Source organism: Notothenia rossii (genome assembly GCF_949606895.1).
Source record: "Notothenia rossii genome assembly, chromosome: 1".
Taxonomy (NCBI): Eukaryota; Metazoa; Chordata; class Actinopteri; order Perciformes; family Nototheniidae; genus Notothenia; species Notothenia rossii.
The window spans coordinates 53,501,632-53,515,520 of NC_136912.1; the positions used below are offsets into that span (position 1 = coordinate 53,501,632).

The following is a 13,889-nucleotide window of genomic DNA, read 5'->3' on the forward strand; positions in this document are numbered from 1 at the left end:
CGTGTCATGATGGCACATAACAGCTCACGGCCGCAGATTACTCCGGGTCCCAGCCCCCACATACCCCAAAAATATTTGTATTGCAGATCTACATGAATCACACAAACGACTTATTTTGGATTCAAAACGGCGAATTTCGCCGAAAGGTGACAAGTTTGCATCACTGAACATAGAGAGAGCACAACTGAAACATAACATCTGAGATGTAACAACATAATACACTTTTCGGGGATGCTTGGGATTTGAGGAGTGAGGGACACGGCTTAGAACGGGCGTGTCGCCTGGCAGGACAGGAGAGTGTGTGCACCAGACTGCCTTGATCTATGAATTCATGTCCGTGACACTCACTGCTGCCCACAGCTGTTTTATAGAAGGAAATTCCTTCACTTCATGAAAGTGTTTTAACCACCCACACCTCTACACAGTACACACACATGACGGGTGTTATTTCCCCCTTAAGGAACAAGTCGCTGCAAATTATCCCGCTTATTACACGGCCACATTCTCAACAAAGTAACGACATGACTCCCAATATTAATTGAAATGCTTTTATGGATTTAGAAAATGTTTTTATTAATTTAAAAAATAGTTGTATGTCTTGATTTAAAAAATAGTTGTATGTATTGATTTAAATAGACATGCATCCGCTAAGAAAAATAGTCCGTTGTTACAGTTTTTTAAACAGTCTGAATGAAACGGCAGCTCTCAGCTGTGTATTTACACAACTAATGGCCCATCAACCACAGCTATCTCCCCCCCTCCCCCCTTGATCTTTCTTCTCCAGCAGCTAAATTAACGGTAGGTTACTCTGAGTGACAAGCTTACAATTAGACACAACACTGTCATTGCAAGTGACCCTCAGTTAGTTGACTTTTATGTTCAACTTCTAAATTCGTTAATGATAAAAAAGGGCTTCTACTGTACCTAATTACCTTAACACTAGAACCGCCAGAGGTTTTTGTATAGGCCTACCTAAACCCGTCAAATCCCGCTATCAGAATGCAATTTTTAACAACATAGGGTGCTACATAACACACTTTCAGGAAAGGTCACGGACTGGGAGACTTTAATATTTTATTGAAAAAAAGTTACATTGCACACACACAACACACATCACACAAATTGACCCGATTGGCGGTTCTAGTGTTAAATAAACTCACTAATTAATGAAACCAGTTCAATATGCATTATTCTTATTCTTATCATTCTTTATGAGCGCAGAAATAGTCTTAAAATCAGATCTGTTTTTTAAATGAAATCTGACGGCAGGCAGTTAGCTCTGATCACCTATGATAAATGCGCCGCACCTAATCGCTGGCCATTCAGCCACAGACACTGTTCGAAATGGGGGGGAGCTAGGGGGAGCTTGGTTCCCTCGAAGAGGGAGGGAGCTCCCCTGAAGGCTGACTTTGAGATAAATAGGGGGAGCCCAAAACAATCGTGCATATTTGTGTCACACAGATTAGAAATGTTGAGTTTCTGTAAATAACAGTTCTTGAAATAAATAATAGTTATTGTTCATTACAGTTTCTGAATATTTGTTTTATATTTGTGAATATGTCTGGGTGTTGCCATCTGTACGTGGCGGCTCTGCATTCTTACTTACGTTGCTATGGTTATGGCGTTGATGCCGGCGCGGTATTTGAAATGTTCATATTGATATTTTTTTAACTCTGGCTGTGTAATAAAAAGATATGGCCAAACGAAAACAGCCAAGCGTCCCAGCTTTTGGATTCACAATCAAAGAAGCGAAGGAGTCTAAAAATGACAACGTGAACGGAAAACAACTTTTAGTTGGCCGGCTGTAAGCGGCGTTAGGGTCGAGTTTGACAGCTCCACACCGAGGGAGAGGCCTGCCGATGCGGAGCCTGAAGAGGCTTCAACAACGGCCACATCCGCCGGCATAGTGACACCGTCTGTATTAGTAGAATGTTTTTATAGCAATTGATCGCATCCGCGCTGCTGCGCCAGTCAACAGAGCGTGCGTGTGACATATTTAGTAGCAGGATGTGCTCTGAAAAATAGGGCTCCCCGAAGGCAAATGGGTAATTCGAAAACTGACAGAGCTCCCTCTATACAAATCAAACTGTAGACAGTGTGAAAGCACCTATTGTTTTAAATAATGGTCGGAATGTGACCTGTGAGCCTTTTGAATTACCGTGGGACAGCACATTCTAAACTAAAATGTTCAATCAATAAAGTAACATCTTATCTTATCTTAATAATATCTTCACATTCATAATAATAATAAATCATACAGTATGTGTCCGAAAGGGAGCAGGAGGAAGCAAACACAAAAATATATTGCATATTAAAGCAAACGATTGTAAAGGTTAAAGTATGAGCATAACAAATAAAGAAGTGTAATGTAAACATTTAAATTATGATTATTTAATATATAAAGACTATATTATTGAATTACAAGATTAGATATACTTTAGTTGATCTAAAATATTGATGTGTTCAAATGCTCTTCAAAACACAACTGAAAGTCCATGAAACTTGTCTTTCTGTATTTGTGAATGAAGCGACATCTCCTGGTTAAAACCTGAAATTGAAAATCTGGCAACGCCCTCTTGGAAAATAGTGGGAGGGCTTAACATTCCTCTATACTGGTCTTTGGCTGGTCGTAGGCAGGAAGCTGTAAGCTGGAGTCAGAAATTCAGTGCTCCATCTTTACAAATGGTAAAATACAATGTAAAACTACCGAAAAATACCAGCTCCTTAAAACACAACCGCTCTACTCAACGCAACTCTACTATACCCGCGGTCAGAGAGCGGAGATGTGTCCCCTGTGTGATGTAATATGACGCATTTGACGTATGACCTTAAAAAAAAGCCGTTTTTAAGAGCAGAGCTCAAAATTGCTCCTTTCCCTCTGAATTCCTGCCCTTATGTCTCGTAAAACATATCAAATCCTGCATTCACTTTTTTAATTGTAATTTTCAAGCAAGTTTAAGCATAAATGTAGAAAAAATAAAAACCTGCAAGATGCCCTTTAAAGCTAAGGACCCAAAATCAGCACTTTAGTAACAGGGCTGAAATAGAGGGGTATGAGGCATGCTACAATGCACGATCTGTTTGGTATATTGAGCAGACATGACATGACATTTTTAGGCATATATTATAGGTCTCCAATATATAAAAAAACATGTTGACATGTTTTTTATATATCTAAGACCTATAATATATGCCTAAAAATAGTATAATAGGAGACCTTTTCCATCTACATGCTACCACTGGCTCAGATAATGCAAAACAACAACATAAGTTACCATACCTATGCAGATGACACATGTACATAACCATTTAACCAGGATTGAACAAATCAATGACTGGATGCGTCAGAACTTTCTCCAATTAAACAAAGATAAAACTGAGGTAATGCTTTTTTGGAGCCAAGGCAGAACGTATAAAAGTTAGCGCTGAGCTTCAGTCTGCAAAGTTCAAAACAACAGATAAACCCAGAAATCTAGGTGTAGTCATGGACTCTGACCTGAGTTTCACATTAAAACAGTTACTAAATCAGCTTACTATCACCTAAAGAACATATCTAGGATTAAAAGACTAATGTCACAGCAGGATTTGAAAAAACTTGTCCATGCTTTTATCTTCAGTAGACTCGACTACTGTAATGGTGTCTTCACGTGTCTCACTAACACATCTATTAGAAAGCTGCAGCTACTGCTCGAGTCCTCACTAAGAACTAAGAAAGTGGATCACATCGCTCCAGTTCTGAAGTCTTTACACTGGCTTCCTGTCTGTCAAATAATTGATTTCAAAATACTGCTGCTGGTTTATAAAGCATTGAATGGTGTGGCCCAAAATACATTTCTGACCTCCTGCTACATTATGAACCATCCAGAACTCTCAGGTCTTCAGGGACTGGTCAGCTTTCTGTCCCCAGAGTCAGAACTAAACATGGAGAAGCAGCGTTCAGTTATTATGCTCCAAATATCTGGAAAAAACTCCCAGAAACCTGCAGGTCCGCTGCAACTCTGACTACTTTTAAATCCAGGCTGAAGACTTTTATTTTTGCCGCTGCTTTTAATTGAACTATTCATATCTTAGACTGCACTGTAACTCTAACTGTATTCATGTACCTGTGTTGTTCATGTTTTATTCGGGTCTGAGACCAGAGGTCGGCGAACACCCTATTGTAATTGCTTGCGCAGTAACAGCTCTATGCTAGGCGATCCTTCGCCATGGAACACGATTATGTCATAACTCCAACTGACATGCTCAGAATGCAAACATCACATGATGGTTAACACTGCTGCCCTGAACAGCTCTACGTCAAATCTGATGTTACATAATGTGGCTTTACCATGGCAACACATCCCTCGCCATAAAACATGATGTTGTTGTAACTCCAATGGACACGGTCCGTTCGTCCCCAAATCTTCACTTGTATATCACCGGTCCATGCCTCAACAGCTCTACGTGAAATCTGATATCTCCCCATATGCCGTTTCCATGGCATGGCATCCCTTGCCATAAAACACAATGTAATCTCAATGGAAAATCGTCCTATTGGCACCAAACTTCAGATAATGGCTAATGGTCAGGCCCTCAACAGCTTTATGTCAATTATGGGGTGTCATCATATAACGTTGCCATGGCGACAGATCACTCGCCACCAAACACAATGTTTATGTTACTGCTGTAACTCCTATAGACAATGTCCGATCGGCCTGAAACTTCCCACATTTGCCAACGGCCGAGTCCGGAAAACACTGTGACATGTCGACGTGCGGACAACAGCCTGCGGAGCGTCGAAGACCCGCTCAACGCTGCTTGCAGCTTTAATTATCTTTGATTTTAAATGAGTGTTTTTAAATGGCATTTTACAATATGTTTCCGCGGCACTATTTCTTAATGCTCTTAATATCTTTCATTTTTGTTAAACTTTTTGAATTGCCTTGTGTTGAAAGGTGCTATATAAATATAAACTTACCTTGTCTTAGAACGTTTACTGTAAAACAACAATAGTGCAGCTGTATAACTTTTATTATTACACAGTTGAATACTCGATTCTGATTGGTCAATTTGGACATTTCAGAGGTTAAGTAAAGTTGTTATTTTTTCTTTTTCAATAATGACTGCCTCGCTGCACATTATCCCGCTTATTACAGGACCACCTACTGAATAAAAAATAGTAATTCAAAATGATTTTATTGAATTAAAAATTATCGTATCACTTCCACTTCCATAGAATACTCAGTTCAACGGCATACTAACGTCTGGAAGGAACTGTAAACAGACTTTGGCAGTTACAGTAAATCTTGATCCGTGCTGCCGCCATTTGAGATTACATTGCTGTTGTCGCAGTTCCAGCGGTTGGCACGCCACTTGGTGTTGGGGCTTTGGGGGGGTTTCCTGTGAACCAGTTGCACAATTGCATGGCTTATATTGTTATTCCTATCAACTGATACAGTGCAAAATAACTCACATCTGAGGGCCTTTACATTTTACACAATGTGAAGGAATTCATATGGATCTGAATTTTGTCAAGTTGAAGATGCAACATTTGTTTTATTCAACACAGTCTGTTACATTTCACAGTCTCAACTTGTAGCCCAACAAATCTGGAGTGTTGTTTACCCTTTTATGAAACAGGTTTATATAGCGTTGCATATTTTCCTTATTGTGCTGCTCTGTTTGTATTGGTCCAATAAAATGTAAACTCTCTCTCTTCTCTGTCTCCTTCTCCCCTCCCTGTTCAGACGCAGTTGGTGTTTTTGTGAAACATGTGGTTCCTGGTAGTGCTGCAGATCAAAGCGGAAACATCCAAGTCCACGACCGCCTGCTCGCTGTAAGAGAAAAATGTCATCCAAAATATTATTATTAAATCGGTCAAAATTTTTAATCTGGACAAGATGTTCTCTGTCCATCTCATTTGACATATAACGAATTCAGAGAGATTACAGATCAACCTGATCTGGCATATGTTATCACTCCTTTCCCTGTCTCTGTCTCTACTTGTCTTTCTCTCTGTCTTTTTGTGTGTCGCAACAGTTGAATGGCGTCAGTCTCCAAGGTATGAACAATCAGGAAGTTCTGGAGGTGATGAAGAAGACGGGTCAAACTGTGCTGCTCAGTGTGGTCAGGAAGAAACCCAGAACCCTGGAGAGATCCCTGCATAAAGGTAGATGGAAGGACAAATAGATGCAAACAGACAGCCACTGAGGGCCCCAATAGAGTTTTTTTTTTCCACGACATATTGATATGTCAAGGTAAGTCAAAAGCATTGCAGTTGAACAAAGGCTGGAGAGAGGACTCTTGAGACAGAGATATGGTAAATGTGGGTAGTTTCACCTGTGCTTTTTCACCTGCCATAACAAGTTCAAATGTCTGGCAAAAAAGGGCATTTGACTTCTTCATTTTCTTCAGCCAAACTGTAACATGGAGGGATGACTGAATAGAACACTGACTGTAATAGCAGCAAATTGCTCTGTTTTTAAGAGCATGTCCCATAATGCAACACATACTGTAGCAAATAAATCAGACAATTAAATATTTCAATTCTGAGTTTATCTTTATTATGAGAGTAATACAATTCAGAATTGCTCAAGTAATTAAAAGTATATTAACTGTTAAAATGTTAAAATGGAGAAGAGAAAAGAAAATGGACAAAATAGGAAAATATTTTATAAAAAAGCTATCATGTGGCGATTTGAGATATTTTTCTTTTGAAATACTTTTTTCAGTTGTTTACACTTACAATGGATCTTTAATAGTGAACATCGGGCTCAAATGGAACAAGTGCTCTGTGGATTTTATTTCCCACTGAATCAGTAATCTGCTCCTGTGAGAGAAGTTAATTTTGAGCTTTTCTTCCTATTACCTGTCTGAAGTCTTTGTCCTGTCAAACAGATTAAGATGAAAAATGTGTTTACAACTAGGTGTAATTTTCCCAAAGTCTCTGCAGAAAGCTAGTGATTCCTCCTCTAGCATCCACAAAGATTAATTTGCCCCGTTCAGGGCAATTTTTTTGTTCTGCTCTGGTCAGCCTCCAGGCCAGAGAGGAACAAGTGATTTTTAGAAACAGAAGAGCAATTTAGAGCTCTTATCTCCTTCAGACCTATTTTTTTATTTAATTACAAAAAAAAACTGAGAACTCAGAGAAGCTGAGTTTTCAAATTCTTATATTTTGGTCATTGCCATAGCTCCTATAATCTACAAAGAGTAATGATTAGTTCAATTTGTATTAACTTGACAAGAAAATAAACTTCAATGTTATAAATCACCAACAGTATAATGTTTAGTCCGGTGGTCCATTGTCAGAGCAACTTGTTCCCTTACTGTGTTTACATGCTGTGAAGTGGTCCCCAGCAGGGACGTCAGAGATACTGCTCCAGCTCCTACATTGGTTTGGCTTGTTTGTACCAAATGTACCTGCATGTTTCTTGCTGTTCTGAGTGTAGTTCTGGTTAATGGAAAAATCTCTGGATAAAGCGTGAAATGTAATGTAAAATAAGATAAAAACGTAATTTTGCTCCAGGGAAATTTGTGTGCACTGAGGCTGTACAAAGTAGAACACGGTGGAAAAACAGTGTTTCGCCAAGGCCAATAGGGCATTGAGGTCCTCCTTAGATTGTCCTATTTTCCAACGTGGAAACTTGAATCTGGTGTGTTCATGGCATTCATGTTTAAATGTGGAAACAACATAGTGTTGTAATCAAGACCACCTTCTCCGAGACCAGGGGGGGGGGGGGGGGGGGGAGTGCTGAGGCGCATAGTGCGTAAAAGTGGCCAAAGCTCTACTGACTCAATAACTGCAGATTTACAGCTCTGGCACTAATATCAGAACAAAACTTTGGGAGCTTCATGGGTTTTCATGTCCATGCAGCTGCATCAAGCCTTACATCAACAAGCACAATGCCAAGCGTCAGATGGAGGGATGTAAAGCACGCACTCTGGAGCAGTGGAAACGTGGAAGCGACCAATTAGCTTCTCCATCTGGCAGTCTGATGGACAAAACAAAAGGGAGACGCAAATCGGCTTAGAATGGCCATTTTAGCCATAGTCAATTCCCTCATTGTACGTCACCCTGTCATGCCCAATCTCCGCCAGTCTGTGAAGAATTTCCTCCGGCACGAAACTCAGAGGACGGAAAGGAAGGATCCTCCTGACACAGGCAGGCTCCACACAACGACACACTACACCGCACTACACCGCAGACTTTACAAAGCGCTGTACTACTGCTGAATGTCCTCCCAACCGCTCTCTCCAACTCACACTTTTTATTCAGGTTTGAAATCTGCCCGTTTCATGTTGTAGAATGATGATTGGAGGCGTAACTGGTTGGAATGACTGAATGGAGTGACTGGGACAGATTGGCGTGTGGAGGTGCTTCAGACGAGCAGAAGAGCGTTACAAAGTGAGATAGACTGTGTGAATATTATTCTAGTGTGTGCGTGCTTGTGTGTCTGCATGTACACTATAGAGACGAAAGTATTAGGCCACCTACACGTTACACATACAGGAGCTTTTATGACATCCCATTCCAAACTCTTAGGCATTAACATGAAGTTGGTCCCCCTTTGCAGCTATAACAGCTTCCAATCTTCTGGGAAGGCTTTCTACAAGATTTTGGAGTCTGTCTGGGGGAATGTTTGCCCTAACATCCAGAAGTGCATTTGTGAGGTCAGACACTGATGTTGAACGAGAGGCTGGCTCTCCATTCTAGTTCATCTCAAAGGTGTTCATTGGGGTTGAGGTCAGGGCTCTGTGCGGGCCAGTCAAGTTCTTTCACACCAAACTCATCCAACCATGCCTTTATGGACCTTGCTTTGTGGGGCACAGTCATGCTGGAAAAGAAAAGGGCCTTCTTCGCCAAACTGTTTGCACAAAGTTGGAAGCATAGAATTGTCCTAAATGATTTGGTAAGATGAAGCATTAAGATTCCCCTTCACTGGAACTAAGGGGTCTAGGCGCCTTTGTTTTTGGACTCTATGAACTGGAAGACAAAATTAAAAGACACCTGTCCACAGAATCACCAAATCAGATTCCAACCTCTCCACCATGGGCAAGACCAAAGAGCTGTCTAAGGACCTCAGCGACAAGATTGTAGACCTGCACAAGTCTGGGACTGGCTACAAGACCATCAGAGAGCAGCTTGGTGGGAAGGAGACAACTATTGGTGTGATTATTCAGAAATATAAAAAAGAGAAATGGGTATCAATCAACAATCAATCGCCGTCGGTCTGGGGCTCTGTAACGGAGGTGATCTCTGGGGCCATAGATCTCGGTCTCCGTAACATATTATATAGCTTCAATATTGGCGAAGTATATTCATTTGCTCCACGGTAAAACATTGCACAGGAAGCATTTGATATAAAAGAGGACAAGAGCTTGTGTGGCGTTCAAACCCGTTTATAGGATGGTTGACGTCAGTATGAGAACACATTAATCCTTAATTAATTAGCATTAGCTTGCTCCGTGCTAGCGCCACTTCACGGGATCATGCCGCCGCTCTACTCCCTGTCGGATCTCCACTCCTTTAATAACAGCCTGCCTCCGGACTGCATGGACATCCTCGCAGATAATGAGATACTCCGAAAACGCCGTCCTCCACACAGAGGCTCTGGCCGTACCTTTTTATTTCATTCCATGTCTCCACACTCCATCCCGTCCATTCGGTCCTGTCACACGCCCACACTACGCCATCACAACAAAAAACACGTGAATCTGACCAATCTCCTTCCACTCCCCTGGTCCACACAACCCCCCCCAATGCAACGTCACCTCAGAGCAGCCCTGCTCAACACACGCTCCATCCACAATAAAAGCCACATTCTGAATGAATTCATTAAAGACAATAACCTGGACTTTCTGTATCTGACCGAAACATGGCAAAAGCCCCTGGACTATTTTTCTTTAAATCAAATCACCCCAGCAGGATTCATATACATTGACAAACCTCGCCCACAAGGGCGGGGTGGTGGTATAGCTGCTATTATCAGAAAGGAAATAAAAGCTACCATAATCCCCATCCCTGATGCTTCTTCATTTGAACACCTGATCTTTAAACTCTCTGGTCCCACTCCCCTGGTCACAGCCATCATCTACCGTCCCCCGAAGCCAAACCCCTCTTTTCTCTCTGACCTCTCTGACATTCTCACTCAGCTTTTTGCCATATCCCCATCTGTTCTCCTCTTAGGTGATTTTAACATTCATATTGACGACCCGACCTGCAAATATGCCTCTGAATTTAAGGAAACCCTTCATTGCTGCAACTTCTCTCAACACATCAACTTCCCAACACACAGCCCTGGTCACATCCTGGACTTGGTCTGCTCCACTGGTCTCACCATCCATCTGTCCAGCCTCAATCTCCACGTCTCTGATCACCTGGCCATCATCATGGACATCCCCATCTCCGCCCAAAAGCAAAAACGCACAATAACCTACAGAAACCTCAAATCCATCTCACCTTCAGCAATCACTGCCTCCATTACCTGCAAGATGTCTGTCTCCCCCCCCCCCACTTTCTGAAAACCCATCTGAACTTGTGGACTATTATAACAGCACCCTCTCCTTCTGTCTCAATGAACTGGCCGCCACAAAAACTAAAAATGTCTCTTTCATACACTCCGCCCCCTGGTATACCCCCGAACTCCGCCAAATGAAATCAAGGAAACGTCAACTTGAACGCCAACACAAGAAAACCACACTAACAGTCCATCTTCAAATCTACAAAGACTATCTCCAGCAGTACAGTAATGCACTCAAAGCAGCCCGGTCTAATTACTACTCACAACTCATTCAGTCTGGCTCCAGCAACCCCAAGCGTCTCTTCTCCACCATCAGCAAACTTCTCAAACCCTGTGACAACGCCACCTCGTCCTTCACCACCGAACAGTGCAACTCCTTCCTTTCGTTTTTCCAAACCAAAATCAGTAACATTTACAGCAATCTGACACCCTCATCAGCACCCCCCACCTCCTCTCCTGGCTCCCCCCCCTTCACCACACAGCCCCTGTCCCACTTCTCCCATGTGACCCCCATGCAACTGTCCCACTTCATGACTGGAATTAACTCCACCTGCACACTTGACCCAATGCCCTCCAAATTTGTTAAAGAGAGCCTCCCTGCCATCTCCCAGCTCATCGCCACCATCATTAACTCCTCCCTCAGATCTGGATCAGTTCCCCACTCTCTCAAACTGGCTGCTGTCACACCCATTCTCAAAAGACCTGGACTCACACCTGACATCATGTCCAACTTCCGGCCCATCTCAAATCTCCCCTTTCTGTCAAAAATACTTCAACGTTTCATTGCCTCACAACTAAAATCACACCTCAGCTCCAATGACCTCTTTGAGCCATTTCAATCCGGTTTCCGATCAAAACACAGCACAGAAACAGCTCTTCTGAAAATCACAAACGACCTCCTCCTCTCCTCTGACTCCGGCAACCTGAACATCCTCATCCTCCTCGACCTCACCGCAGCATTCGACACCATCAACCACACCATCCTGCTGTCCCTCCTCGAATCATCACTCAACATCACTGACACTGCACTCTCCTGGCTGAAATCCTACCTCACCGACAGACATCAGTTTATCAACAACTGCACCTCCTCCACTGCTCCTCTATCCCAAGGCGTCCCCAAGGGTTCGGTGCTTGGCCCCCTCCTCTTCATCCTTTACATGCTCCCCCTTGGCAAAATAATTTGTCGCCACAACCTTCAATTTCACTGCTACGCCGATGACATCCAACTTTATATCTCAACAAAAACCATCACCCCCACAACACACTCCACTCTCACCAACTGTCTTTCAGAAATAAAAGCATGGACGCAAACAAACTATCTCCAACTGAACAGTGCCAAATCAGACATCATCATAATCGGCCCCCCATCCCGTATCAAAGACATCCAGAATTTCAACTTCACCATTGACAGCCACACTCTATCTCCCCCCCCTCACATCCGCAACCTCGGAGGCATTTTCGACAGTCAGCTCAAATTCAACCACCACATAAATCACATCACCAGGACTGCCTTTTTCCACCTCAAAAACATTGCCCGCCTCTGCTGCTGAAACCCTGATTCATGCATTCATCACTTCATGACTCGACTACTGCAATAGCATCCTCTATGGCAGGGGTTTTCAAAGTGTGGGTAGGTGAGCCTCCCCTCAGAGAACATAAGAACAGCCACGCCCCCCCTCCCAATTATTATTGCTGTTATTATTATTATTATTATTGTTGTTGCTATAATGCAGCGGTATTCAATTGCATTTCAAAGAGGTCCAGTAAGAGAAAATGTAATTAAATGCTCTGTTTTCGCTGTCTACCTTCCGCCATTTGAAATTACTCCGACCGTTTCTCTCCTCTTGTCTCGTCTCTGTGTTTGTGTGTTTGAATCTATCTTGCTGACTGCACCGATTTGATTGGCTGAGTAGCGTCACCTCCTTAAAACATTAAACAATAACTTTTTTAAACCTTTTTATTTTTATGTTTTAAACATATTGTATAAAACTCCCCCACTACTTGGACTATTCCTTGCACCCCTCTAGAATAAGCCCGAATGGTCTCAACCATATTGCATCAGTAACGTGCACTTGTTATTATAACAAGATCGCAAGGACACTGGTAGCGATTGGAAAATTGAGTGTTGTTCAGTTTGTGTGTTGTGGAACATGCGTGTCCGTGCATGAAAATATACCAAACACCCAATTAGAATTGCATGTTCAATTCACTACCCTGGAAGTTAATACAGTTGTTACAGTTGGAACAGCCTCTGGACAGCCGTTCTTCCTTGCATGTCAGTCGCCGACACCTTCTTACAGAGGACAGGCACATCTAGCTGCAACACGACCCGTATATTTCCGCACGCCGTGTTCTCAAGACATATATTTTTTAACATTTTCAACATGGTGGATAAATCCTTATATGCTCCCGGCAACACACTGAACGTCAACTTTGCCTCCTTATTACACTCACCCCTACTTTAGTGGGAACAATGAGTCTGCGTATTTGATGCACACAGGAATAAACGCAGATCATACTCTGGCTGCAGCCTTTACCGGTACTTGCTTTTGATCAAAGTCAATGTGGAAAACCTGCACTCACAAAGGTAGGTGGAGGTGAAGGGAATGAGCACTTTTACAGCCTTTTTGGCGAGGTGGGGGAACTCGGTCTCCACAGACAGCCACAAGTGGGCAAGTGTCACTTTACTCGTCTTGTTCTCGTTCTTTTGTGTCTCACGCTGCGCCTCCCCTGAAGCTCTCTGGCGCCCCCCAGGGGAGGCGCGCCTCACACTTTGAAAACCGCTGCTCTATGGCATACCATCCAACCTCCTCAATAAACTCCAACATATCCAGAACTCCGCTGCCCGCCTCCTCACCCACACCCGCTCCCGAGACCACATCACTCCCATCCTCCAGAACCTCCACTGGCTCCCCGTCCGTCAAAGAATCCACTTCAAAGTCCTCCTCATTACTTACAAAGCCCTCAACAACCAGGCCCCCCCCCTACCTCACAGACCTGCTGCACCACCACACCCCTTCCCGCTGCCTCCGCTCATCAGAAGCCAACCTCCTATCCATCCCCACCCGCACCAATCACCGGACCTGGGGACAGAGCGTTCTCCGTCGCTGCCCCCTCCCTCTGGAACTCACTCCCACAACCCATCAGAGACTGCAACGACCTCACCACCTTCAAAAAACTCACAAAAACTCACCTCTTCAATCTGGCTTTTCATGTGTGATTGTTTTTGTATTATTTGACTTTAACTTTAACTATATATTTATTTGTTGTTCCTTTCTTCTCTTTTCTTTTCTCTTCACTATTATCTGTAAAGCGTCTTTGAGCACCTATAAAAGCGCTAACAAATTAAATCTATTATTATTATTATTATTATTAATGTCGGGTCAACAA

At 42.8% G+C, this 13,889-nt stretch overlaps 1 protein-coding gene across 1 annotated transcript in view; it reads left to right on the top strand.

Moving 5' to 3' along the window:
* The window catches only part of patj (PATJ crumbs cell polarity complex component), a gene marked incomplete at its 5' end in the record, with an annotated part of 309,724 nt that overhangs the window by 49,785 nt on the left and 246,050 nt on the right, over nt 1-13,889 (top strand). The window contains 2 exons of the mRNA XM_079649893.1: nt 5,727-5,815; nt 6,019-6,148. Of these exons, the coding sequence (XP_079506019.1) occupies nt 5,727-5,815; nt 6,019-6,148 (219 nt within the window). The remainder of the gene's footprint in view (nt 1-5,726; nt 5,816-6,018; nt 6,149-13,889) is intronic.